The sequence below is a fragment of the Eschrichtius robustus genome, chromosome 10, assembly GCF_028021215.1.
Source record: "Eschrichtius robustus isolate mEscRob2 chromosome 10, mEscRob2.pri, whole genome shotgun sequence".
Taxonomy (NCBI): Eukaryota; Metazoa; Chordata; class Mammalia; order Artiodactyla; family Eschrichtiidae; genus Eschrichtius; species Eschrichtius robustus.
This window is the reverse complement of record NC_090833.1, coordinates 37,117,081-37,144,867: the sequence shown is the minus strand read 5'-3', so window position 1 is coordinate 37,144,867 and position 27,787 is coordinate 37,117,081. Positions and strand designations below refer to the sequence as shown.

At 48.5% G+C, this 27,787-nt stretch overlaps 3 protein-coding genes across 4 annotated transcripts in view; 2 read left to right on the top strand and 1 right to left on the bottom strand.

Moving 5' to 3' along the window:
• RUSC2 (RUN and SH3 domain containing 2) overlaps positions 1-4,235 on the top strand; it is a 58,511-nt gene extending 54,276 nt beyond the window's left edge. For both annotated transcript variants that reach the window (XM_068553859.1, XM_068553858.1), the window contains exons 6-12: positions 578-654; positions 866-1,040; positions 1,131-1,236; positions 1,908-1,954; positions 2,408-3,218; positions 3,312-3,449; positions 3,534-4,235. In XM_068553859.1, the coding sequence (XP_068409960.1) occupies positions 578-654; positions 866-1,040; positions 1,131-1,236; positions 1,908-1,954; positions 2,408-3,218; positions 3,312-3,449; positions 3,534-3,735 (1,556 nt within the window). In that variant the 3' untranslated portion in view covers positions 3,736-4,235. The remainder of the gene's footprint in view (positions 1-577; positions 655-865; positions 1,041-1,130; positions 1,237-1,907; positions 1,955-2,407; positions 3,219-3,311; positions 3,450-3,533) is intronic.
• A 107-nt stretch (positions 4,236-4,342) lies between these two features.
• On the bottom strand, positions 4,343-6,193 carry CIMIP2B (ciliary microtubule inner protein 2B). The gene is made up of 6 exons (XM_068553860.1): positions 6,138-6,193; positions 5,550-5,773; positions 5,188-5,461; positions 4,983-5,034; positions 4,708-4,837; positions 4,343-4,431 (listed from the first exon to the last, which is right to left on the bottom strand). Exons 1-6 carry the CDS (start codon positions 6,191-6,193, stop codon positions 4,343-4,345), a joined length of 825 nt encoding a protein of 274 aa, XP_068409961.1.
• Positions 6,194-22,296: 16,103 nt separating this feature from the next.
• On the top strand, positions 22,297-27,672 carry TESK1 (testis associated actin remodelling kinase 1). Its single transcript, XM_068553388.1, has 10 exons — positions 22,297-23,545; positions 23,670-23,791; positions 23,921-23,969; positions 24,504-24,650; positions 24,985-25,067; positions 25,234-25,324; positions 25,571-25,654; positions 25,806-25,895; positions 26,032-26,146; positions 26,485-27,672. The coding sequence occupies exons 1-10, from the start codon at positions 23,327-23,329 to the stop codon at positions 27,369-27,371; spliced, it is 1,887 nt and encodes a 628-aa protein (XP_068409489.1). The 5' UTR covers positions 22,297-23,326; the 3' UTR covers positions 27,372-27,672.
• The last annotated feature ends 115 nt before the right edge of the window (positions 27,673-27,787 follow it).

Here is a 27,787-nt window from a genome sequence, read left to right as displayed (position 1 = left end):
GGGCAGGTGGGAAGGAAGATAGTTGTAATGTAGTTCTGTCTTTTGGATGGACAGGGAAGTTGAATTCATCACCAGTGGCCTCTGTTCTCTGTGTGAAGTAGAACCAAGGGCTTGAGAGAGGGGTCAAGATTTGGCAAGGCAACTTGAGAGCATAGCAAATGGTGCTACAAGGCACACATCAAAGAAGTGCCCCTCCCAGGCACTGGTGTGAGTAGCGCTGGACTTTCACCAACAACAGCCAATAGCCTGGTTTCTCAGAGTGGAGAGGACAGATGGTTAGAGTGATCAAGGTTTGGAGCAAGAGGGCAAGGAAGTGAGGATGTTGAGTGTCTTGACAACGGAATCATTGAGGTGGGTCTGGGCAGGGAGGCGAAAACAGGAGGGGCTTGAGAACTGGGCAAAAACAGGAAGAGGCCACGGCCTTGTGTGTGTGCAGGGACACAGTGAGTGAGTGTGTGTGTGTGTGTGTGTGTGTGTGTGTGTGTAAGCCCTTCCCTCTCCCCACTGAGGGCTCAGTCCCAGCTGAGTTGCGCAGGGACTTGCTTAGGGACCTGTCACATCAAATTCTCACTTGCAGGGCTGGTGAAAGCTATTAACACGGCTGTAGACCTCATTGTGGCGCATTTTGGCACAAGCCGGGATCCTGGGGTAAAGGTAGGCAAGAAACTGTGGAGAGCTGAGCTCTACCCTGCTGACCCTCACCTATTCTCTGCTACCACCTGCCCTTGCTCTCTTGCCTCTAGAACTCAGAGTTGGGTACTTAGAGATGGGGATCGCAAGAGAAGCACCGTAAGGATTAAGAGAGTCAGAGGGGACCAAGGTCAGGCTCCAGGTGATTCCCTGTACTTCCCTGCTGCATCCACAGGCAAAGCTGGGGAATAGTTCTGTGAGCCCCAATGTAGGCCACCTGGTTCTGAAGTACTTGTGCCCTGCGGTCCGGGCGGTGTTGGAGGACGGGCTCAAGGCCTTTGTGCTAGATGTCATCATCGGGCAACGGAAGAACACCCCGTGGAGTGTGGTTGAGGCTTCCACACAGCTAGGTGAGTGCTGGCTGGCAAGATAGGGACCCCAGGCTGAATTTTAGGGTTCCAGGACTGGGCATGTGACCTCCAACTCTGGCTTCCTCCCAGGCCCATCCACCAAGGTCTTGCACGGCCTGTACAACAAAGTCAGCCAATTCCCAGAGCTCACCAGTCATACCATGCGCTTCAACGCCTTCATCCTCGGCCTGCTCAAGTGAGTGTGTGGAAATCTACAAACCACCGGTCCCCTCCCCTGGGCTCTGGCACCTCTGAAGAACCAGCTCCCTAGACTGGGTCAGAAAGGGTGGATCTGCAGGATCTTTGGCCAGGGCCCAAGCTCACTTTCTCCCCACCTAGCTACAGCCTCTCTCAGTAGGTCACTGGTCTCCCACCAGACCCATCAGTCTCTGGCACTGATCACCAACATGGTCTTCTGCTTTTACAAATCCATAATCTGGCTCATTTGGAAATTAATCTGGTTCTCAGTTTCTTTGGATATTGTAACCCTGATCCTGTCCATTCCAGCACTGCTTCCAAAGCCTGCTTGACCCAGTTCACCTTGGCACCCACATCATAGTATCCTTCTTTTCTCAAGTATGGGCCGAGGTCATCCCCGTTGGTCCTGAGCTATCCTGTACTCTCACTCAGCAGCTGCCCTGACTTCTTGGGTCATGGGCAAGCCAACTCCATTCTCAGAGGAAGTGATTGACTTGTGAATCACATGTTCACCCCCTCCCTATTAACCAGGTAGCATCACTGCCATAGCAGGGAGATGTTCACCTATACCTCTGCCCTGTGTGTGACCCCCCATATCCGTCTTCTTTGTATCTTATCATCTGGCTATATCCACACAAGACTCAACTCTCTTCACCTATCTCCCTACAGCATCCGGTCCCTGGAGTTCTGGTTTAATCACCTCTATAACCATGAAGGTAATGCTCAGAACCCTGCTCTGTCTTGCAAACTCAACAGAGGCCAGGCCTCGGAGGATCAAAAGAGGGAGGCACAGCTGTCCTTTCAGATGCTAGAGGTGGGGAGGAGAACCACACAAGCTTTCATCCTCAAGGCTTGGGCTTCTACCCAAGTCCTCTCCCAGCCTCTGCTTGTGTTAGAGCCTTGGAGTCAGCAGGATACTCAGGCAACCTGGGAGTCAGGGTGGCCAGGAACCTCTCCCCTCTGAACTCGAGGCTGCCACTTGAGATTGTGGAGCTTCTGCACTGCACAACTTCAGAAGGCATCGTTTACACTGTAGTGCATCTAAGTGGCACGGCGCACAGCCTGTGCAGCAGTACGCAGTGGCGCCACCCAGGCTGCCTTTCACAGGCCCACCCCAGGCCGGGCCCTGCTTCTCTGTGTGGCTCAGTCCCTCTCTCTTCCTCCCCTAGATATCATCCAGACCCACTACCAGCCGTGGGGCTTCCTGAGCGCAGCGCATACGGTGTGCCCTGGCCTCTTGGAGGAGCTGCTGCTGCTGCTGCAGCCCCTGGCCCTCCTGCCCTTCAGCCTCGACCTGCTGTTCCAGCACCGGCTGCTGCAGAGTGGGCAGCGGCAGCGGCAGCACAAGGAGCTGCTGCGGGTGTCCCAGGACTTGCTGCTGTCCGCCCACTCGACACTGCAGCTGGCCCGCTCCCGGGGCCAGGAGGGCCCTGGAGACATGGACGGGGCGGCCCGTGGGGAGCGGGTGAAGGGTGTGGGTGCCCCAGAAGGTGGAGAAGATGAGGAGGAAGAGAAGGAGACAGAGGCAGCTGGGAGCTCAGGGCGTGGCAGGTGGGCCCGAAGTGGACAGGCTGGCTGGTGGTACCAGCTCATGCAGAGCTCCCAGGTCTACATCGATGGCTCCACCGAGGGTTCTAGGTTCCCCCGGGGTGGCAGCAATAGCAGCAGCGGCAGCAGCAGTGAGAAAAAGAAAGGGACAGGAGGTGGGGGGCCGCCCCCCCGAGAGGGAGTCGTGGAGGGAGCTGAGGCCTGCCCTGCCCCTGAGGAGACCCTTGGCCGGGAGAGGGGCTGGCCCTTCTGGATGGGGAGCCCCCCTGATTCTGTACTGGCTGAGCTGAGGCGCAGCCGGGAGAGGGAGGGGTCCACTGCCCCCCCAACAGAAAATGAGGAAGGAGCCTTAGAGCCTTCACCTGGGGTCATCAAGTGGGGACACCTCTTCGGGTCCCGAAAGGCTCAGCGGGAGGCCCGGCCCACAAACAGGTAAGAGACAGTCCCTGGTGTAGACAGATGGGCAGGGGGGCCTGCTCTAAGCCAGGGCACAGACAGAGCCAGAGCCCGGCCGCTATCCCCTAGGCTACCCTCGGACTGGCTCAGCCTGGACAAGTCCATGCTCCAGCTAGTGGCGCAAACAGTGGGTGCCCGCCGGGAGCCAGAGCCCAAGGAGAGCCTGCAGGAGCCACACTCTCCAGCCCTGCCTTCCAGCACTCCATGGTGAGCCCTGAGAGACAGAAGGATTTGGGGGCTGGGTTTTCCTCTGGGTGGGGTTTCTCTGACCTCCATTTGTTGTTTCCCCAGCGAGGTGAAGACACTGTGCCACCATCTGGCCACAGGCCCCGGACAGCTGAGCTTCCACAAGGGAGACGTCCTGCGGGTGCTGGGGCCAGCCGGAGGAGACTGGCTGCGCTGCAGCCGTGGCCCTGACACTGGCCTGGTGCCTCTGGCCTATGTGACTTTGACCCCAACTCCAAGTCCAACCCCTGGAAGCAGCCAAAACTGAGGCCCTGTGCATGCTGGTGGCCTCAGGGACCCTCACAACCCCTAGACTCATAGCCTGAGAGCCCTACCCAAGCCCTCTGGCTTGGTTACAGAGAGTAGACCGAGAGCTGGGGGCCACATATCCCTGTGCTCAGTATCGATTGCTCCCCCCTTAACTGTCCCAGTGACCTCGTCCAGATCTCCCCCCAGGAAAGGAGGGAAGGGACGCAGCACTGGGCTGCCAGAATTTCCCCAGCCCATCTTGGCCAGCCCTCCCATGGGTACAGACAGGCATGTCCCTGTGGAGGGAGGTGACCAGAAGGCCCGTTTGCGGGGTTCCCTAGGCCAGGTGGTGAGAAGGATGGGTGACAGTATTGGGGCCAGTTCCCTAAGCCCCCAGCTGTAAGTAGGCTGTGGCCAGTGCCTGGTGGTCAGAGGAGGGAGGAGGAGCCCAGGCTCTGTTTATGTATTTATTTATTTATTTATTACACCTATTAATAAAAAAGGTGCTCGGCCTCCAAACCATTCTCTCTTTGTGCCTTCTCCCACCCTCCAGACCATCTTTCTTCTTTGCAAAAGGATGGCTGGGATAGGATGAAAAGGAAAGAGAGAACTTGAAGTCTAGGTACCTACGCCAGGAGCTGCTTCTGGATGGTGCTGAGGCCCAGAGCATCATGGGTGAGATGCCCATATGTGCGGCCAAACTGGAACTTATACCCTGTGTGGCCAAAAGATTCTGTCATTTGTAGCCAGAGGCATAGAGAAGTTATTTCTCAGCCAGTTGCCTAGAACCTCCAAGTTATCCTTCAAAATCTGGTCCTAACTACCCACTAGGAGCTACGTCAGTTTCGTTTTCTGCCCAGTGATAAAGCTGACCCAAGGTCCCCCATATCTACTAGTTCCAACCCCTAAACCACCTCCACCTATCTCACACACACACACACACACACAAATATTCCAGTCCCCAAAGCCTCCCTCTGGGGGCTGTCCTCACCTGGCACATAGCCCCCATATTTAGGTAAAAGGCCCAGGTTCTGCGGGTAGGTCCTGGAAAGTGAGGGGAGATGTTTAGGATCCTTCTGGGATCTGCCCCCTGACTTCATCTGTCCAAATTCCTGCAGTGCCTGGTTGCTGAGCACAGGAAAGCTGGAACCGAAGAGGAAGCGAGCACGGGGCACATAACCAGTGAAGCCTAGGGGAGGGGGATACTAAGTCAGTACCTCCTGGGCACCTCCCCCAGGCCTTTGGTCATTACCCACTTCCTCTCACCTGACATGAAGAACTTGTGAGGATCTCTGTCATCCATGGAATAAGGGGAAGCCTTCTGAGGAGAAGTTGATAGAAGAAAAACAGGGCTATCAAGTTCAGCCCCTGGGCTGTAACACAAGCTCCCAGGGAGGTGAGGCTGGCGGTCTAGCCCACATCCCCTGTCCCACAGCCATGCTACACATGACCACCCCAGACCTGGCCACACAGAGGTAAGGCTCCCCACTCCCGCCTCGTACTCCCCATCAGCCTTCTCGGTCTCACTTGTTCCGCCTCCTGCCCCAGCTCTGGCTCCTTTTCCGTCTCCAGCTCTGCCTCCAGCTTTGGCTCTTGGTCTTTCTCCACGTCTTTTTCTCCCTCGGCCTCCTTTGGCAGCTCCTGACTCCTCTGTCCCCCATACCACTGAGTGAAATCATTCAGAGCCTCCGCCCAGACCTGGCTTCTGTTCTTGGCAAAGATGAACTGTGCCTGGGGTACAAAACCTAGGTAGGCAGGGGGCAAGGACGATTTGTTAGTGTGTGGGACCCACGTTCTGGGATGGGGGATACCTCTTCATACCTGTGTACATACCTGTGTACCCAGGGATCATGCTGGAGCTGAGCCTTTCGTGTCCACGCCTGACAGGCAGGCTTTTCCTGGGAGCCTCGGGAGATCTTGGAGGCCGGATGGGAGGCAGAAGTGTGCGGTGGGCAGGGGGCCAGGCTAGGCCAGGAGAGCCGCGAAGTAGCTGCCCAGTCATCTGCCCATAGGTCTGGCCCATGCTGAACCGAAGTAGCGGGCAGTGTCCAGTGTACCTGTAGCACAAGTCTCACCCACTCACCTCCAGAATCCCCTGGCCTCACCATCCCCAGAGGCAGAAGCAGAGACCTCTGAAGGCCTGATCTCTTCTGGACTCAGCTGTGTATATATTTGGAGCAGGCGTTTCTTAGTTCTCTGTCTGGGTTTTCAACCCTTCCCCTCTGCTGTTACCCTGTTACCGTGGAGAGCACAACACAAAGCTTCGTAGCAGGCCCGGCTACTACTATTCCCTTGCTTTTCCTTTTCCATTCAACATCATAGACATCCCAGCTGTAAGCCTCCCATACCAGAATGTCCACTTGGCCCCCAAGGCCGAGGTGGCACAACTCTGCACCCTTTTACTCTGGGTAGAAGTCTTACCCTGGGATATAATGAGGGTTCTGAGGGTTCAGCCCTGGTATGAAGGTGCTAGCCATAGCCGCGGGAACCCAGGCAGTTCCCTTCGTTTCTCTTTGAGCCGAGCTCCTGGGCTGTGTGTGCTGACTATGTCCAGGGCTGGGAGGCAGAGAGGCGGGGCTCGGGGAGGAGAGAGGGGTGGGGGCACTAGTGTGATGGCTGTCAGGGCCCGGGCCGCAGGGGAGTAGAGGCTCGCTGGTCCGTCCACTCCGGATCAAGGGCGGCCCTGCCACCTGGGGGCAGAGAGAAGGCCGCGTACAGCCTCGCCACTGCAGAACCAAAGGAAGCCCTGAAGTGGGAGGTGGGGGAGCAACCACTGACAGGCCCATTGAGCTCTGTCTCGAGAGAGGGCCCTTCCTTCTTAAGCCCCTCTCGGAGCACCTGCCTGAGGAGATGTGGATTCTGCTCTCTGTGAGTCTTGGTTGAAGGTGACGGAGTTCCTAGGAAAGCCCAGGGGGGAGGTGATAGGGAGAAAAGGAACCTAAAGACCTCTAGGCAGTGACATTGTTTATTTTCAGTAATGTAAGGACAAGAATTACTACTATAATCGGATCATCATCCATTCAACAAATATGCCCCGCTCTGCCAGCCACGCTCTACAGTGGCAGAAAGTGCAGAGGAGTAGGAGTCAGCGTGCCTATGCTCCACGTGCCTATGGGCAAGTCATTTAGTATCTCTGAACCCTACTATCCTCATTTATAAAATGCAGGTGCTACTATTCACCCTGCTACTGTTGTGAGGCTCAGATTAATGTATGCAAATGTGCTTTGTAACAAACACCTTGAAGCCAGAATGGTGGGGTAGGGGAAAGGGCACAGACGTGAAGTCAGGCAGCCATGGGCTCCTAATAGCTTGTGACCTTGAGCCGACCTTACCTTCTCTGAGCAGGTGGCTTCTTCTGAACCTGAAATCCCTAAACTCTTAACATGAAGGTTAAAATAGCCTAAACTACCAAGGTGGTGTTAAAAATAAAGTCAGATAGTGTGTGTGAAAGAACTTACCCCAGCACCTGGCACCCAGCTGCTAAAACTTAATTTCCTTTCCTGTTGTTTAGTATTGTCTCTAAGCGTCTAACACAAATGGGAGATCAATGAATGGTTAGTAAATTCAGGGGTTACAGGTTTTCTCACTGTGGGAGTTCAAGGGAAGGAGATATGAAGGTAATGTTGAGGTTTAACGAGGGGGCAAATCAGAATTTGTTAAGAAAACAATTCAGATCCTAAGAGCAGTACAGACCAGGAAAAAGATGGGGGGGAGGGGAGCATGATTAGAACTCTGCGGCTGGTTCAGGGCCAGGCTGGTCCACCTTTCCAGGAGGCAGAGCCTCTGCTCTCCTCCCCACGCCCGACTGTGCCGGTGCCTGGGCTAACCAAGCGTGTGTCACTGACTTCTTGGGAATTGCACAAGAGGGCCCCAAAGAATACATTTCATGTTCCTCAGTGTTCTGCCAAGGACAACCTTGGTATGTGTCATTTAGAGCTAGAGTTAGAGAGGACTTGGCTCCCAGGAAATATGCTAGAGTGAGGGTGGGAGCTGAGGGGAGAGCCCAGAATAGCAGGAGTACGTCAAGGCTAACAACCTGGACTTCTGGATTCTGTAACAGACACTGTTGGTTGCACACTTCATACCTATTCCCTACCCCCGTCTCCCTTCTTCCTAACAGAATTTTCATTTCGTTCTGCCAAGCAGTCGGGAACTTCAGGGAAGCTGGAGCCAGCCATAGGAATGAGTCTTGATTAGTCCAAGCCCATCATAGTCGTCCCATTCTCCTTGCCAGTGACTGGTTAGGCATGGGCTTGTGGCGACCTGGACAATATGAGGGCAAGTCTACTGGGGTGAAGGAGTGTCCTGGGAAAAGTTTCTTTGCTCTTAAGAAGATGCACAACAAATTAGAGAAAGAGAGATGGACAAGAAGGAATGATGTCTTTTCCTGCCTCTAGAAATTCTGTGGATGTGATGCTGGAACCTTGGCAGGCATCATGAAACCTGTGGAATGCTAAGCTAACCTGGGGACAAAGCCTGCATCCATCCAGGGTGGATGGCAGAATAGAAAGGCCTGGGTCCTTGATGGTAATGTTGAGCCTCTGACTTAACCAACCTTTTTAATGAAATAATTTCATTATTGTTAAGGCCACTTTAAGTTTTCTTTTACTTAGAGCCAAAGACATCATAATATAAAAGTAAAACAAAACAAAACAAAAACACTCGTTCTAATCCTAGTCACTAGAGATACGGACCCTGGCCAAATTCATCTCATCAGCCCTCAGTTTTCTCATCTATAAAATGGGTAAACTAATGTTACTACCTCACTGAGTAGGATACGGTAGATGAGATTATGCAAAAAAGAGCAGCTGGCCCAGTGTCTAACTTACATTAAGTGCTAATAATAGCAATTCATTGTGTTTAGTTAGAATTTGGTAGGATGGGAGAAAAGAAAAAAGTAGTAAGACTGGGAGTTCAGGGGAAAGAGTCTGTGAAGTTGAGAAATGGAAAGGTTAGAATTTCAAATTGGGATGTAGATTAGGATGCAGGGACTGGAACAAATTCTGCAGAAAAGACCATGGCAGCTAGAATCTGGGTATGAGTTAATATAAGTTAGGAAACAAATTATAATTAGTCTTAGATTCATGGTTTGTGAAGAAACAGCTCACTGTTATTGGTGAAATGGCTTGTTACTATTATTGTTTCCATCTGTGTAGAGTATTTCTAAATCCCTGAAGATTGGAAGGACATTCTAACCTGGGAAAGGAGTGGAAGAGCTAGCTGAGGGGCCTGTAGGAATGCTCATTGCCTTGGTGCCTCCTTCCGAGGGATAGTCATCATGGTAACCTACCCACAACTTGTTCCTGACGACAGCTGCCACACCCAGCGGCCAGTGTTGGATGTGGCAGCAGAGGGAAATGTTTCGCTGAGATTACACCCATCTACAAGATGAAGGTCCAGTTAGGAAAGCCACGACAGTGCCCTGCTCACTCCACACAGCCTGCTGGGTCTCCAAAATGGCAGTCTACAACTCTCTTGTGCTCTGCCTTTGATCTGACCAGGAATTGCTGTAAAATTTCATATAAATAAATACAAATATCGCATCATGTCATACACCTGAAACTAATATAATGGTATGTGTTAACTATATCTCAATTTTTAAAAATCAGAATATTTATCAGCCAAAAAAGTTTCACATAGATCCCAGATCAATCACTTGATTGTAAGTCAATACTGGGCAAGCATAAATCCCCTCTATGAGGCTGAATTAAAAGAAAATCATGAGACCTTTGGAAAAAATTCCTCAGATCAAGAGACAACCAAAATTGAAACAAGAAGTGAAAAGAATGAACTCCAAAAGATTACATACAACAGAACACCCTTTAAAATTAAAATATATAGATGCAATAAAACTACATAAACAAACAAAACAAAACAAAACAAAAAACTACATAAACAGGAAAGCAAGGTAATGATGAACATGAGTTCAGATGCTTACCTCGCATGGAAGTGAGACAGTGGAGGGGGAGGAGACCATACGTTTAGATGTACGCTATCGTCAAGGTCCCAGTTTTCGTTTGGGATGATGATTTCATAAATGCTTATTATTACACATTAGAATGAATGAATGAATTAAACCATGGGCCAATGATGAAAGTGTATCATAAACCAAGGATTATGATAACCCAAATCTGTGCTTTTGACATCCAAAAAGGTGGAATGGGGTGGGGTTGGGGAGATCCAAATAGAAATAATCAGAAACAGTGGTATTGATAAGACTTGAATATACTTTCTGGTTTTAGTGCTAAAGAAGTCAAAATATTAAAGAAGAACAGAATCTGAATAAGGATGATTTATTAGCTACACACAGGGAACTTTAAAAACTGGCCATAGTCTAGTCCTGCCTAACAGAGCAGGCTTGGGCAAATTGCTTAGACTTTGAGCCTCAGTTTCCACATCTGTAAAATGAAAGAGATGCACTGGATTGTTATTAAGATTCCTTCCAGTTCCTACTCCCTTCTCTATTTGCCAATGCAAATATTATATGGGCTTTAAACATATATACATATTATTTTACATGTTTATGTATTACATATTTATCTTACATTTTATATTCATATTTATGTATTATAAAATATACACATATATGATTTTTTTAAAACAGCAGAATCTTTGATGTGCTTTCAGCGTCATTTTTTTTATTGAAGTATAGTTGATTTACAATGTGTTAATTACTACTGTACAGCAAAGTGACTCAGTTATATATACATTCTTTTTCATATTCTTTTCCATCATGGTTTATCACAGGATATTGAATATAGTTCCCTGTGCTAGACAGTAGGACCTTGTTTATCCATTCTATATATACCAGTTTGCATCTGCTAATTAGAGTCATTTCTAAACGCAACTATATTTTTAAAGTTTCATACTTTAAAATGTGCACGTGCCTCCTAGGATGCAGCTCCAAATGAGCCTTATTCAACTTATAAATTTTCCTGAAAATAGGCCACTATCTGGATATCACTGCTCTGAGCATAGAGGATGGATCAAAGCAAAGGAAATGGCAGAATCTCTTTCTGGCCTTTTTACATGTATAACATTCTTCAAATCCACAGCACCAGTTTGTTTTTTTAAAAAATATATTTATTTATTTATTTATTTTTGGCTTCATTGGGTCTTCATTGCTGAGCCGCGGGCTTTCTCTAGTTGCGGCAAGCGGGGGCTATTCTTCGTTGCTGTGCGCAGGCTTCTCGTGGTGGCTTCTCTTGTTGCGGAGCACGGGCTCTAGAGCACAGGCTCAGTAGTTGTGGTGCATGGGCTTAGTTGCTCCGCGGCATGTGGGATCTTCCCAGACCAGGGCTCGAACCCGTGTCCCCTGCATTGCCAGGCGGATTCTTAACCACTGCGCCAGCAGGCAAGTCCCTCCACTAACTTTCATTAACCATCTCAGCTAGGTAATTACCTTCTGGTCACTACAGAGATGAATAGATGAATAAGATATAATTCCTGACCTCAGTGATTTTACAATTTTAAAGAGGAGTGAGAGGTACAGAGAAAATCAGTATAAACACCACAATGTAGATTTAAACAAAAACAACTGACTTTATAATAGGTCACAAAGAAAAATCTCAAAAATCCCAACAAGCACAAATAAGCCACATTTTCTCACACAAACACAACAAACCTGTAAATAAAAAACAAAAATTAGGTTAACCGAGCAAACAAAAAACCCCAATTGCCTCTGAATTCAGCTTTGATTGAATTCTCATGTATTTCTAAATGATGGTGTATAATCACACTCCTTTTCTTTGCCCCAAGTTAAGAGGGCATTTAAAAATTGTCTAAATGTTGGGCAATTTTTAGCCTCAAGTGTATACTGGCATCACGACTAAGGACATAGGCTTAATCCTAGATCCATCACTTAGCTAACTGTACAATTTTAGGTAAATTAGTAAATCTTTCTGTATCTCTTTTTCCCTCATCTATGAAATGAGAATGGTAATACTATAAGGATTTATTTAAATGGTATATGTAACACAGAATAGTTACTGGTACCTAATAAACTGTCAAAATTATCATTAAACAAGTGTTCCAGTAGGAGCTATTTTTGTTACAAGAAACAACTGTCTACTTCTGCTGGCCCAAGTATAGCAAGTACAGAGGAAGAGAGGTTATCTTAAGGATGAATTAGATTTCATCAGTGTCCAAGGAAAGGACTGTATAGCATGCTTTATAGCCAGGCCTCATGGAAACTGGAATTGAGAACTTGAAAGCTAACAGGAGCTAAGGCAGTTATTTTCGCTCTTTTCTCCTTGAGGCCATGTGCTTCCCTCTGTACACCTGCTCAATCTCTCTCTCTTTCTTATGCTCTCATTCTCTTTTCTTCTCCCTCCCTCCCTCCCTCCTTCTCTCCCTTCTTTCCCTCTCCCTCTCCTCTCTTCTGCCCCCTCCCCATTCTCTCCCCTTCCCAAATGGATTTGTCTGCCACATCATAACTCCGGTGTGCACGTGGCTCATCAGGAAACGAACTCCTCTTCCCCAACATCTCTACAACTGATTCTTCAGCAGGGACGTGCTTCAGAATTACCTACAGTGATTTTATAAAATATTTATCCCTGGCCCTATCCAGGTTATTCTGGAAATTAGTGCCCTGGTATACTTTTTTTAAACTTTTTTATTTGAAAAAAAAAAAACCTATAGATAAATTGCAATAAAAATATGACCTTTGCATGGATTTACCAATTTACCATTATTTTGCAGCTCAGAGAAGCTTCCATGTGCCCAGGAAGGAAGGAGAAGTAGATAGGATGAGCACTAATATTTATACCACGCTCATCTCTCTCAAGCCTGGCCTCACAGCAGATGAACAGGCTACACTTACCAACTAGCTGTGCCAGAGAGGGCAGAAGGTCATGTGGTGCTGGCCATGATGGCTTCAGTAGAACAGGTTGCACACAAACTAGCCTGGTAAACAGGTCTAAAACCAACTAACTGAACTAGCTAATAACTAAGCAGTCAACTCAAGAAGCTAGAAAAAGAGGAAGCTCATAAGCTAAGGAAAACAGGAAAAATTTATGAAGCTGGCAATAGAAACCAATAAATCAGAAAATAGGAGAACAATTGAAATTATTACTATAAGAACTGTTTTTTAAAAAAAGACAACAAAATAAGCAAACTACTGGCACAGGTAGCCAAAAGAAAAAACACTACACAAACCCCCTAATGCCATGAGGAAGTGGCTAAAACCACAGACACACAGGCATTTGTTTAATTATAAAAGAATACTAGCTGAAACTCTATATAACTAAACCAGAAAATCTCACTGAGATTAAAATTGTGTAGGAAAATATAAATCATAATCAACCCAAGTGATACAGAATATCTGAAAATAAAATAACAACCATAGAAGAAATTGAAAAAGCGGTCAAATAGCTGCCACCTACCAGAAGACCCACACTACACTTAATTTACAAAATTAGTGTGAATTTAATTCAAGACCTAACAAATTCAAGATCTAACAAACCTCATACAAGTCTTACAATAGATGAAAAACCTAAATGAAACATCAAGTCAGGAATAGCATGTAGCAAGATGCTTGCCATCATGGTCTTCTTTCCTTGAATCCAGTAATAGTTACCACTAAATGATCACAGCCCACTTTCTGAGACCTCCCAAGGCTCTGCATATCTTTAGTGATTTCTGCCAGAGGTTCAGAATGAGGGCATTGCTGGCAAATGTTCTGTTCTTTGTCACCCCTGAGTTGACAGCTCAGTAAGGGCAGATACCTTGTCTCTCTTGTTCACAGTTGTAGCCCCAGCATCAAGCACAGGTGTCTGGTGCATAATATAAGCTAAACAAATCTAGCAATATTGTAAAGGAATAACATTCATTAAAACTAGTAGGATTTATTTCAGGACTGCAACAGTGATTAAAATAGAAACTCTGTCAATGTAATTAACATGAATAAACCAAAGGAAATAAAAGACATTTGATCACCCTGACAGCTGTTGAGGAAATCTTTCATAAAATTAAATATCCATTTGTTATTTTTTAAAGGATTTTTAGTAAACCAGGAATATAAACATGATAAAGAACACTTGAAATGAACAACCAGTATCAAACTACATCAAAGAGAGAAGCCAGAGCCAGGACTGGCAAACGGATCTTAGGCGTTGTACTAAATCCAATTAACTGTAGTCACTTATGGGAATGTTACTGTGAGGTTTCTGAAATAGGGTCATGGCTTAGCAGGAAAAAGTGCTAAGGATTAGCTGTGTTTGCCCTGGGCATAAGATGGATGCTAGCATGTAGAGTTGATAGTCCTTCACTTTAGGCAATCTTACAAAAGCCAGAACCAAGACAAGACTGGTCACTATCACCTTTATTATTCAACATTGTTCTATATGGTCTAGACAGCGCATGAAACAAAAAAAGTGAACAATGTGAGTTTGAACTGCACAGGTCCACTTACACATGGACCTTTTTTTTTCAATAAATATTACAGTACTACAGATAAGTGGTTGGTTGAATTCATGATGCAGAACCGCGGATACGGAGGGTGGACTATGGGACTTAAGCATCCTCGAATTTTGATATCTCTGGCAGGTCCTGGAACCAACCCCCTAACCCCCCAACCCCCTCCCCCTTCCCCCCTCAGATACCAAAGGCTCGTTGTAATAAGAACCATAGATGTTGGAAAGGAAGAAAAAGTTTACCTGCTTAACTACAAAACCCAGAGAAGTAACCAAAAAACAACAAGAACTAATAAGAGTATTATCAGATGGCTTATTAAATGAAAAATATATTCAAATATTAATAGCTTTCATATTAGCCAGCATTACTGGTTAGATGACACATTGGAGGACTTGCGCTTCCAGCATTATGGCAGACTAGGTGTTCTTCAGAGGATTATCTAAAGCAAATCAACTATATATGGTATAGGTCATTGTGCACTTGTCTTTCAATAATTTGACTAAATTGTAATCCCTAGAGCAACTACTAAGAATGTAATTCAAATATATGTTTAAAAAACAGGAAAATTAGAATGGTATGCTAAAAAATATATTTATTTAAACCAAAAGAAGGCAGTAAAGGAGGAACAGAGGAACAAAACAAAACAAAAAAGACATGAGACAATGAAAACATACATCCACACAAAAAACGTGTACATGATTGTTCATAGGAGCATCATTAATCATAGCCAAAAAGTAGAAACAACCCAAATGACCATCAACTGATGAGTAGATAAATAAACATGGTATATTCATACAGTGGAATATTATTCAGAAATGAAAAAAGAATGAAGTACTGCTACATGCTATAACATGCATGAACCTTGAAAACATTACACTAAGTAAAAGCAAGATAAAAGAGACCATATATTGTATGACTCCATGCATGAAATGTCCAGAAGAGGCAAATCTATAAAATCAGAAAGTGAATTCATGGTGCCTAGGGCTGGAGAAAAGGGAGTTTTGGGTGGTGATGGATGTAGATACAGAGAGTGACTGCTAATGGACATGAGGTTTCTCCTTGGTGATGAAAATATTCTAGAATTGATTGTGATATTTGCACAACTCTGTGAATATAATAAAAACCACTGAATTATAAACTTTAAATGGGTGAATTATATCTCAATATAAAGCTGATTAAAAAATAAAATTATAGGGACTTTCCTGGTGGCGCAGTGGTTAAGAATCTGCCTGCCAGGGGACATAGGTTTGAGCCCTGGTGCAGGAAGATCCCACAAGCCGCGAAGCAACTAAGCCCATGTGCCACAACTACTGAGCCTGTGCTCTAGAGCCCGTGAGCCACAACTACTGAGCCCACGTGCCACAACTACTGCAGCCCTCACGCCTAGAGCCTGTGCTCTGCAACAAGAGAAGCCACCGCAATGAGAAGCCTGCGCACCACAACAAAGAGTAGCCCCTGCTCGCCGCAACTAGAGAAAGCCCACGTGCAGCAACGAAGACCCAATGCAGCCAAAAAATAAATAAAGTAAATAAATAAATTTATATAAAAAATTTTTAAAAATAGAATTGTAAAATGCAAAGAAAAGCAACCCAAATCTAATAATGTAAAAAAAGGAGAGAAAGAAAGGAAGGCAGGGAGGGAGGGAGGTTAGGAGAGAGGGAGGAAGGAAGGAAGGGGGAAGGAAGGATACATCAAGATCAAGTTGGGTTTATTCTATAAATGCAAAGTTGGTTTAACATTAGACAGTGAATATAATGTACCATTGCTTAGAAATCTTTTTCCCCTTCCTACCACCACCTCTATAGACGGTATACTTTGGGCTTGGCCATATGGCTTGCTTTGGCCATTGGAATGTTGATAGACATGATGTGACCCAAAGGCATGAAGAGCAGTTGCAAAACTGTTCTTGTCTTGCTCTTCTTCCATCACCATGGCAAGAACATGCCTAGGCTATCCTGCTGGTCCCAGGAGGAGTGAGAGACAGATGGAGCACAGCTAAGCCATGTGGCCAATCCTAGTTTAGAATGCTGACCCCAGTCAAACCACAGATTTCTGAGAATAAATAACTGTTTTATGCCACTGAGTTTTTAAAAAATTTTATTGTAGTCGATTTACAATGTTGTGTTAACTTCTGCTCTATAGCAAAGTGACTCAGTTATACATACATATATATATATATATATATACACATACACACATTCTTTTTCATACTCCTTTCCATTATGGTTTATCACAAGATATTGAAAATAGTTCCCTGTGCTATACAGTAGGACCTTGTTGTTTATCCATTCTATATATAATAGTTTGCATCTGCTAACCCCAAACTCCCAATCCTTCCCTCCCCCGACTCCCCTTGGCAACCACAAGTCTGTTCTCTATGTCTGTGAGTCTGTTTCTGTTTCGTAGATAAGTTCATTTGTGTCATATTTTAGATTCCACATATAAGTCATATCATATGTCTTTCTCTTTCTGACTTACTTCACTTAGTATGATAACCTCTAGGTCCATCCATGCAGCTGCAAATGTATGCCACTGAGTTTTGACATGGCTAGTTACATGGCACTTCTATGATAATAGCTAACTGGTATTGGTAGCTACAAAAAAAACCTACAGTTAACATAAAACTTATTAGTGAAACATTAAAAGCATTCTTCTAAAGATCAGGAACAAGCATGAGTGTCTACTACCACTACTTCACTCAACATTGTATTGAAGGTCTTAAGCAAAGGAATAGAAATCAAAGGTATAAATATTAGAAAACTATAGGAATGATTTTGGATTTGATTCTCAGTGAGATGACAGGTTTTGAGCAGAGTGACAAAATGATTCAACTTACACTTTAAAAGGGTATTCTGGCTACTGTGTAGAGAATAGGCTGCAAGGAGACAAAGGCATAGCAGAGAGACTATAAAGGAGGCTATTGCAACAACCCAGGCAAGAGACAGTGGTGGCTTAGATTGGGTTAGAGGCAGTGGAAATGTCAGAAGTGGTCAGGTTACGGATAGATTTCAAACGTAGAACATACATAAATTGTTGATGGGCTGGACATAGGATAGAATGAGAGGAATCAAGGATAACTCTAAATTATCTTGCCTGGGCACCTAATAGGCTGCATTTATTGAGATGGGGAAGCCTTAGAGAAAAGCTGGGGAAGAGGGGGAGGATTCAAGAGCTCTGTTTTGTACCCATCGGATTTGAAAAGCCAACTAGATATCCAACTAGATGTGATAAATAAGCAATTAAATACAGGAGTCTAGAGTTCAGAAGAGAGGTTGAGGTGGAGAAAAATGGGAGTCATTAGGGTATAAATAGAATTTAAAGCCTTGAAGTTAGGACTTCCCTGGTGACGCAGTGGTTAAGAATCCGCCTGCCAATGCAGGGGACAAGGGTTCGAGCCCTAGACTGGGAAGATCCCACATGCCGTGGAGCAACTAAGCCCGTGTGCCACAACTACTGAGCCCACATGCCACAACTACTGAAGCCCATGCGCCTAGAGCCCGTGCTCCGCAACAAGAGAAGCCACCACGATGAGAAGCCTGCACACTGCAACGAAGAGTAGCCCCCGCTCGCCACAACTAGAGAAAGCCCGTGCGCAGCAATGAAGACCCAATGCAGACAAAAATAAATAAATAACATAAATAGATTTTTTTAAAAAAGAGATATGGTGGAGGCGACTGTTTTGAAAAGAATAGGTTATCAATATATTCATTTAGCTGCTCTTCCTAAGGTCAAATAACCTTATATCCCTAGTACCCATATTGTGGTCTCTAAATACCATTTCCAACTGAAAGGACCATGAATCATTGGAAAAAATAGCTGATACCAGCTCCAGTCTAGGAATGCACAAAATGAGCCTGGAACATTTTATTATATCAAATCCAAGAAACCTTAAGGGAGGGTTTCTTTTTTTTTTTTTTTTTTAATAAATCTATTTATTTATTTATTTATTTTTGGCTGTGTTGAGTCTTCGTTTCTGTGCGATGGCTTTCTCCAGTTGCGGAGAGCGGGGGACACTCTTCATCGCAGTGTGCGGGCCTCTCACTGTCGCGGCCTCTCCCGTTGCGGAGCACAGGCTCCAGACGCGCAGGCTCAGTAGTTTTGGCTCACGGGCTTAGTTGCTCCGCGGCATGTGGGATCTTCCCGGACCAGGGCTCGAACCTGTGTCCCCTGCATTGGCAGGCAGATTCTTAACCACAGCGCCACCAGGGAAGCCCAAGGGAGGGTTTCTTAAGGGTCATGTCAAAAGGACTCAGGAGCCAACTTGAATAAGTGTCCAGTGGCCAAAAAAGGACAATTTAAGAATCAAAAATAAATTTTTAAATTGCCAATGATTGAGGCACATTATATATGTGTTAAATTATGAGTTCATGATGGTACTAAAAAAAGCAAACCTCATTGGTCACTGTTGAAGGATGCTACAGAACCAACTCACTACTTGAGAAGCTGGTAATATAAAAGGGAAACAATCAAGCATTTTTCTTGCCTTTCCCACATGAAATATATCTCTGAGTAACAAATAGTTTAACGTGGAAAAGTTTCTCTTTGTAGAGGTATTCTACCTAATAAAGAAGGAAGGACAGAATGAGAATGTTATTTTCCAATTCCTATATTAATGAACCAAGACCAGTGGTTCTCAATCAGGGACAATTCTGCCCCCAGGGGGGACGACTGGCAATGTCTAGAGACATTTGTGGTCATGGCAATTGGGGGAGTTGCTACTGACATCCAGTGGCTAGAGGCCAGGGATGCTGCTAAACATCCCTACAATGCACAGGACAGCCCCTACTATAAAGAATTTATCCAGTCCAAAATGTCAGTAGTGCCACATTTGACAAACTCTGGTCTAGACAATGATCATCATCAGTTACTAACATCACAAAAAGACCCCCACTGTATACCTCATGATAAAAGTGCTAAAACCACCTACAAATTAGTTTTGCCAAAATAATCAAATATAAACCTAATTGTCCCTAACTACCAATTTACTGGAAATACAGGGGACTGAAGAACATGCTAAATCACACTAGAAGCTCAGCAAAATTCAGACTCTGAGAAACTCTACAGGACAAATGTCCTGGTTTCTTTAAAAAAAAAAAAAAAAAAAGTAAGGGAAAAAAGATAGTGGATGGAGTTAAAGATGTAAGAAACATATCAGCTTCAAAGCATGGACCTTATTTAGATTTTGATTCAAATTAACAATTTTTTAAAACTAAGTATAATTCAACGGGGGAAATATGAACAACTAGATACTGGATGATATTAAGGAATTATTTCTTTAGGTGTGACATGGTACTGTGATTTTGTTTTAAAGAAGAATCCTTATCTTTTAGAGGTAACACACTGAAATATTTATTGATGAAATGATATAATGTCAGAAATATGCACCAAATAACTGGGTGGGGGGAAAGAGCAGGAGTATAGATGAAACAAGATTGTCCATGAATTGATTATTGGAGGATCACTGGCATAGAAGGTACATAAAAGCAGATACTTTCACCTCGGCCTTGTCACTTATGGCAACAGTACAACTGAGGCATGGGTGATTTTGAACAATGGGTCTCCAACAAAATGGTCTTACCCAAGGTAAATAAGGGTTCATTGTTCTCTGTGTTCTTTCTTTTTTTTCACGTTTGACATTTTCCATCCTAAAAAGTTTGAAAAAACAACAAAAGGATCTTTTAGAAGCCTAACTCAAGGAACATTTAAAACTCATCTTAGCACACCCCTCTGCACTATTTAATACTGTTCATTATTCCACTTTTCCTAAACTCTCCATTCCTTGGATTCCACTTGCCACCAGTGTTTTTTTGTTTTTTGTTTGGTTTTTATTTTTGGCTGTGTCAGGTCTTCGTTGAAGCACGCGGGGTCTTCACTGAGGCGTGCGGGATCTTTCATTGCAGCGTGGGCTCTTCGCTGAGGTGCATGGGCTTCTCTCTACTTGTGGCGTGCAGGTTTTTCTCTCTCTAGTTGTGGCGCACGGGCTCCAGGGCGCATGGGCTCAGTAGTTGTGGGCCGCGGGCCCAGCTTCCCCGCGGCATGTGGGATCTTAGTTACCCGACAAGGGATGGAACCCGTGTCCCCTGCATTGGAAGGCGGATTCTTTACCACTGGACCACCAGGGAAGTCCCGCCGCTATTTTTTAAATCAGTGGACTTGAAAAGTATTCAGACATTTAGATGGATGCACAGATATATTGCTAGTTCAGTCATAGACTGGAGTTTGCATATTGTAATGTAAATGTACATCAACTCTATTCTAAACAGTTTTATTACGACTTTAATTAAATAAGAAAGGTTGTAAAATGTGACGTGTATGTGTGTACCGTATGTGTACTTCTTAAAACAGGTAAAAGTCCTGACCCTTTTATATACAGGTTTGAATTTGAAATTACATTATAAACACTTATGCTTTATTGTTCTAAATAAAGAATTTTACACACTCTCAAAAAAAAATTCTCTTCCTATATTTCAGCATGTTTCTTGTGTCTCCTTCATGGACTTCATCCAGCCACACTTTAATACTGTTGGTGTTCCCTAGAAGTCCATTGTCAGCCTGTCTCTCCTTCCCTACTTGGATAATGGCATCCACCTTCAGTTTTCTTTACCATCACATCACCCCTTCGTTCATGGCAATCACCTACCTCCCCCGCCCCCAACCTTTCCTCCTCCTGGATTCTTTATCTCAGTTGACACTCAGTCATCTAAGCTAGAAACTTTAAAATTATCCTGGCTGATGCTCTTTCTCTCTACAGGACTGACTGACTTTGGATACTAATCAATCAAGTCTTCCCATTCTAGTTGATTGTTTCCTCCTCCCCTTCCCTATTATCCCTACCCTAGTTCAGTCCTCATCCTCTCCTCACCAGAAGCATTGTCAGCACCTCCTTCCTAATTAGTCCCCCTGCCTCCATACAACCACAGTAATCTGTCTAAAACAGGAACCTGGCTCCTCTGCTTAGAATTACTATTACCAGCTATAGATATTCTCAAACTTGGATAAACGGTCAGACACGAGTCGATTAAATTATTCTATTACTTAAACAAAAGGAGGCATAAATTCCTAGTGTTTACAGATCTTATACAACTATAGAAAACAAACTTACAAATTACATAGTTGTAGATGTTAACAACGTAATGTGACGAATGAGCTTGTTTTGCTGAGACCAAATTGCCTCTGGAAGAATGAATATGATGCATATGGCCTGTCTCCACTGGCTGTGGAAGGACTGTGAATCTCTCCAGCTCTTTCCTCTCCAACCTTGTGCGAAAACTTCGCTTGTACTGAGACAGCATCTGGCCTTCTCTCGACCCTCCTGCACCGTTTATAATTTAAGACTGCCTTTATTCTTTTCTCATTAGCTCCTGACAATTAAATAGTATGAGGCTCTAACTCTCCACAAACATGGGACAGGACTCTGTCAGAAGGCGGTCACCCACACGGACGCGGACTGTGCAATTAATTTTCTTTTTAGCTTACCACAGAAATAGAAATATAGTACTTTAGAATATTTGAAAAGAACTCAGCCTCGCTCCCTCAAGCTCTGTCGCAGCCCGTTTCACTCCCGAGGCCCAACTGCCTCCCTCCACTCCGCCGCTAGGTGGCAAGCGGCTCACCGACGCCCACCACCGCTAGTCCCAGCCCAGTCGCCGGGATCGAGTGACGTCACCCATCCCCGGCGATGATTGGCTATTCCACCGATGACCGGGAGGAGGAGCCAGCGGAGAACCGAAAGCGTTGGGTACGGCGAGCGCACAGGGTCCTGAAACGTTGCGTGCGCACTCAGGACCCCGCACCGCTTTAGAGGCTGGTTGCAGGTCCTCCTCCCGCCTGAGGGGGCAGACCCGATTCCTACATGATGGGGGCGGTACCTGCCTAGAGGGGTCACACTGAGGGGCGGACTCACGTCGAGAGGAGGGGTCACAATGACTGGTGGAGTCACTCTGAGAGGTGGGGTCTCACTTGGTAGGAGGAACACACAAAGGAGGGGTGTCGCCCTGAGGGATTCTGGTACACACTGATGGTGGCCGTGCCATACTGAGGAGAGGTCTCACTGAAAAAGAGAGGGGTCTCCGAGGGGAACGGCTCCTTGAGGGGCGGGGTTTTGCCAAGGGGTGGGATCTTGCGCAAAGAGGGGCTTCCCTACAGGTGGAGGCTTCTCTTTTGAGAGAGAGGGGCATTTGGACGAAATAGTAAGAGTAAGGTACAGGCTGGGTGGGTCACTAGACAGAGGCTCTGGAATCTGAACTTTTTTCGAGGGAGGCGGGATGGAGTGAGGAGGAGTCGGGGCCACACCCGGAACGGGCTGGCCAAAGGCTCACTATAGCTCCGGGGCATCACAACCGCCCAAGAAGGAAGAAAGTGTCAGGGAGTACAGAGGTTTAAGGTGTAAAGGTCGAGAACTGGGAAATGGGCAGGCTGGGCAGGGCGGAGGCTGGGAAGGCGGGTAGGTTGCTGCGCTGCCTCCGACTGTAGCTGGGCCGGAGGGGTCTACTTTTCTGCCCTGCCGGTCCTTGGAGCCCAGGAATCTGACGGCTTCCGGAGCCAGACCCTCAACCGACAGTGACCTGACGGAGGGAGGGGAGAAAGGACTCCCAGGGCAGCTAAAAGACATTTGACCTGCGCGTACGCACAATCAGCCCTGAATTCCCTTCAGTTATTCAGCTCAGGCCTGAACTTATTTGACCCCGACGCCCCAGACCCACTCGCCTAGGGCGTCGCGGCCTCTGGTTGCGGGGTGCGCACCTGAGGGGGCGTGGCCGCTGCCCGGAGGCCGGGCTCGAAGGAGTTAAGTAGAGGCCCGGCTCAGCCCCGCCCCGGCAGGCCGCGGAGCCTGAGCCCCAGCGGCGAAGCGGAGCAGCCGCCGCCCGCCCGCCCGCCCGCCTCCGCCTGCGGGGAGCCCGCCAGCCTGCCCGCCGGCGCTCGGGAGCGCCACCGCCACCGCCCGGCCCAGGCCCAGGCCCAGTCCCAGGCCCTGCGCAGAGCGGAGCGGAGCGGCGTCCACCCGGGCCCAGCAAGCCGGCGCGGCGGGGGCGGGCCCAGGCTCTTCGGCGTATCTTCCATTCTCCTGGGCGGGAGCGGGAGGGATCGGGAGCCCCTGCGCCCCTGATCGGGCTGGGCCCGCTCCCATGGCGAGCGCGGCCTGCCCGGGCCCCGGGGACCCTGCCATGTGAGGCAGGCCCCGGGCTGGGGGCCCGGCCATGGCCGGGGAACGGCCCCCACTACGGGGCCCAGGGCCCGGGCCCGGAGAGGCGCCGGGGGAGGGGCCTCCGGGGCCGGGGGGCGCTGGCGGAGGCCCGGGACGGGGCCGCCCCTCCTCCTACCGGGCTCTCCGCAGCGCCGTGTCCAGCCTGGCGCGCGTGGACGATTTCCACTGCGCCGAGAAGATCGGGGCCGGCTTCTTCTCTGAGGTCTACAAGGTAGGACCAGCAGAGAGGGCAGAGGGGCGGGACCGAGACTTAGACGCCAGGCTGGAACTAGGGGGCCCGGACCCTGGCGACCCGCCCAACCTGCGCGGGACTCGCCATCCCCTGCTGTCCCCAGGTTCGGCACCGACAGTCAGGGCAAGTCATGGTGCTGAAAATGAACAGGCTCCCCAGTAACCGGGGAAACACGCTGCGGGAGGTGCAGCTGATGAACCGGCTCCGGCACCCCAACATTCTAAGGTGAGCGGCCCCAGCCGCTTGCTGGGAAGCTTGCTGGGGGATAGGGGAAAGATCCCGCGGGAAAAGTGGGAACTGTGGAGAGGCCGGGCTCTTAGAGCCTACCCTGCTATCTTTCCCCACCTCTTCCAGGTTCATGGGGGTCTGTGTGCACCAAGGGCAGCTGCACGCTCTTACAGAGGTGAGGATGGGCCAGGAAGGGGGGGATTCCACCACAACCACCACCAAGGGGAGAGAGAGTCAGCGGCCTGGTGCATCTACAGAGGAGTAATGAGAGGCAACAGGACCCGGGGGAGGCTTCCCTGAACTTCCCTTCAGGCAAACCACAAATAAAAGGCCTCAGCTGGTCCCAGTCCTTTTTATCCTTTAGAAGGGTGCTGTCCAACAGATCTGTCTGCAGTGATAAAAATGTTCTATAGCTGTGCTGTCCAAAACCATAGCCACTAGCCACATGTGGCTAAGGAGCACTGGAAATGTGGCTAGTGTGACAGGAACTGAATGTTTAATTTTATTTAACCTTAATAATTTAAATTTAAATAGATGCACCTGTGTGGGACATGATAGCCTTAGGATATGAATGGGGGACCCTAGGGCACAGACTCACCCTCTTGACTTTTGTGATCCTCCTGAGTGTCCCCAGGCTTATAAGTGGGAGACCTAGAGGACAGACTGAAACTTTGATATTCATTCCCCTTCTCCTACCCCTATGTCCCAGTATATGAATGGGGGGACCCTGGAACAGCTGCTCAGCTCCCCCGAACCCCTATCCTGGCCTGTCAGGCTCCGCCTGGCTTTGGACATCGCCCGCGGCCTGCGGTACCTGCATGCCAAAGGTGTATTCCACCGAGACCTCACATCCAAGGTAGGCTGGCCAGGTGGGTGGAGGCATGAAAGGGGATTTGAGATTAGATTGTAACTAGCCCGTGGGTATTGGAATGTGGATAATAGACAGCATTAGGATGTTGGGGCAGCAAGACACTGGAGAATGGGGGACTGGGGTGAGGGGAGTGCTCTGTGGGACTGGGTACCATGCTGTGTTTGGAGTGACGGGTGATGTTGCAAGATTGGGGTGCGTTGGAAAACTGGGAGATCAGAGAGGGTTGGGGTTATTCTGGAGTGACGGGTCTTTGGGGTGCATTTTCGGAGAAAAGAGAACAGAAGGTAATGGGTATGTGGGGATGCTATATGTATGTCAGAACTGTCTGATCCGGCGGGAAGACCGAGGCTTCACAGCTGTTGTGGGCGACTTTGGGCTGGCTGAAAAGATTCCTGTGTATAGGTGAGGTGAATGCCCCATCCCCCTAAATCTCCCAGATGCCCCTTATCTAAGTGAAGCCCACAGGGACATTTCCCTTGGGGTAGTGAGGGGGCTGACCTCATGCTCTTTTGTTTGGGGAGGGTGTCTGGGTAGGATGTTCCTGACCACTCTGCCCCTGCCCCTGCAGGGAAGGGGCAAGGAAGGAGCCGTTGGCTGTGGTGGGTTCCCCTTACTGGATGGCTCCAGAGGTGTTGCGGGGTGAGCTGTATGATGAGAAGGTAAGATATCAACCCTTCAGATCCCCAAGGCCTTCCAGAGACCTTTGAGATACTCTTATAAGGCTCCATCCCAAGTTCCTCAGCAACCCTACCAGATATTCAGAAGACCCCCAAGATCCCCTTTACCCCTCACACCCCTTCCAACACAGGAAAACTGTCAAGACTCCCCCAAATTCTGACGTATTCTGACAAAATTCTTACATGAAACTGTCAATGCCTCCCCCTGACACTCGCTCCTACCCCTAGGCCGACGTCTTTGCCTTTGGGATTGTCCTCTGTGAGCTCATCGCACGAGTACCTGCGGACCCTGACTACCTACCCCGTACTGAGGTGAATGATGCATCCAGGTTTAAAAGGAGGAACTCCAGACTAGGCACATCATAACCAAGGAGGGTTCCCTGGAGGGTGAGGTCCTGACTGGGGGACAGCAGGAGAACTCGAGGAAGGCTGACCTGGAGGCCCCTCCTCTCTGTCCCCACAGGACTTTGGCCTGGATGTGCCTGCTTTCCGAACCCTGGTAGGGGATGACTGCCCACTGCCCTTCCTGCTCCTGGCCATCCACTGCTGCAGTGTAAGAGCCTCACTCTCCCTCCCTGCCCCCGACCCCCACCCACCAGCTGACAAGGCCAGCCGGGCCAGATGACAGGAGGAAACTCAGGGACCCTCTTCTGGAGCACTGAGTGAAGCTGCCCGTCTCTCCCCATCAGATGGAGCCTGGCACTCGTGCTCCCTTCACTGAAATCACCCAGCACCTGGAATGGATCCTGGAGCAGCTGCCTGAGCCAGCCCCCCTCCTCAGGGCTCCCCTGGCACACAGTCAGGGTAAGTGAGCACAACTGGGGTCCTTTTGCCTCTCTCTTCCTTAGAACTCAGAATCATCCAGGGAGACTAAGTGTTTTTATTAGTTGAGAAGCCTGGGGGCGGGAGTGGGGTGAGAGGACATCTCAGAGAAGATCGTTTTCTAATTCTAGAGCCTGAGGGAGGGGAACAAGGAAAGAAGAGGTAAAGGGGGCTGGAGGGGACATCTCCCCCTTTCCAAAGCACCCTGTGGGACTCCCTTTTCTCAGCTCTAGTCCCACCAGCCTCCTGGTGAATAATGAGACCCTCAGGGAACTATGATCAATGCTGAGAACAGTGACCACAGACTTCTCTGTCTACAGGGTTTGTTCCAAGAGGGGGTCCCTCTGCCACACTTCCCAGGCCAGACCCCCGGCTCTCCCGAAGCCGGTCAGACCTCTTCCTGCCCCCGTCGCCAGAATTGCCCCCCAACTGGGGGGACAATCTGACTCGAGTCAACCCCTTTTCACTACGGGAAGACCTCAGAGGTGGCAAGATCAAGCTCCTGGACACACCCAGCAAGCCAGTCGCCCCCCTACCCCTTGTACCACCATCAGCACTGCCCTCCACCCAGCTGCCCTTGGTGACCACTCCAGAGACCTTGGTCCAGCCTGGGACACCTGCCCGCCGCTGCCGCTCGCTACCATCATCCCCTGAACTCCCCCGACGTATGGAGACAGCACTGCCAGGTCCTGGCCCTCCTGCTGTGGGCCCCTCGGCTGAAGAGAGAATGGAGTGTGAGGGCAGTAGCCCTGAGCCAGAACCCCCGGGACCAGCTCCCCAGCTGCCCCTGGCCGTGGCCACAGACAACTTCATCAGCACTTGTTCCTCAGCCTCCCAGCCCTGGTCCCCTAGATCAGGAGCCCCCCTTAACAACAACCCCCCAGCCGTGGTGGTGAACTCCCCACAAGGCTGGGCTGGGGAGCCCTGGAACCGGGCCCAGCATAGCCTGCCCCGTGCAGCAGCCCTGGAGCGGACAGAAGCCTCGCCGCCCCCGTCAGCCCCCCGGGAGTCCGAGGAGGGGCTGCCCTGCCCTGGCTGCTGCGTCGGCCCCTTCAGCTTTGGCTTCCTGTCCATGTGCCCCCGCCCCACACCAGCTGTGGCCCGCTACCGCAACCTGAACTGCGAGGCGGGCAGTCTCCTCTGCCACCGGGGGCACCACGCCAAGCCACCCACAACCAGCCTGCAGCTGCCGGGGGCACGCTCTTAGCAGTGGGGCCTGTGGTCTCCGGCCTCCACCCTTGGCCTTCAGGATGCCCTGTGAGGACAGAGCGCACATGCTGGCCTGTGCCAGCCCCGGATGGGCTGAGCAGCGCTTCTCCCTGTAGAGGGGAACCTCGGCATGGACGTGAGGAACACAACATTTCCTTTGCATCCCCTGAGCTTGCTCTCCCGTGGGGATCACTGAACCAGACAAAGCGTTGCTGACACACGAGACTAACACGTGCAAATTATTTAAAAATATTTCAATAAAACTGCCTGGCTGGCTCCGGGCTGCCCCTATCCGCTCAGCCCGTGCGCCCTCCCCACCCATTCCACTATGGGAGGTTTTGGGGGAGGCCAAAATCTCTTCTAGAAGCTTCTTCACTCTTTCCCTGGGAACAGTCCAGTTTGTGGGACAGGATC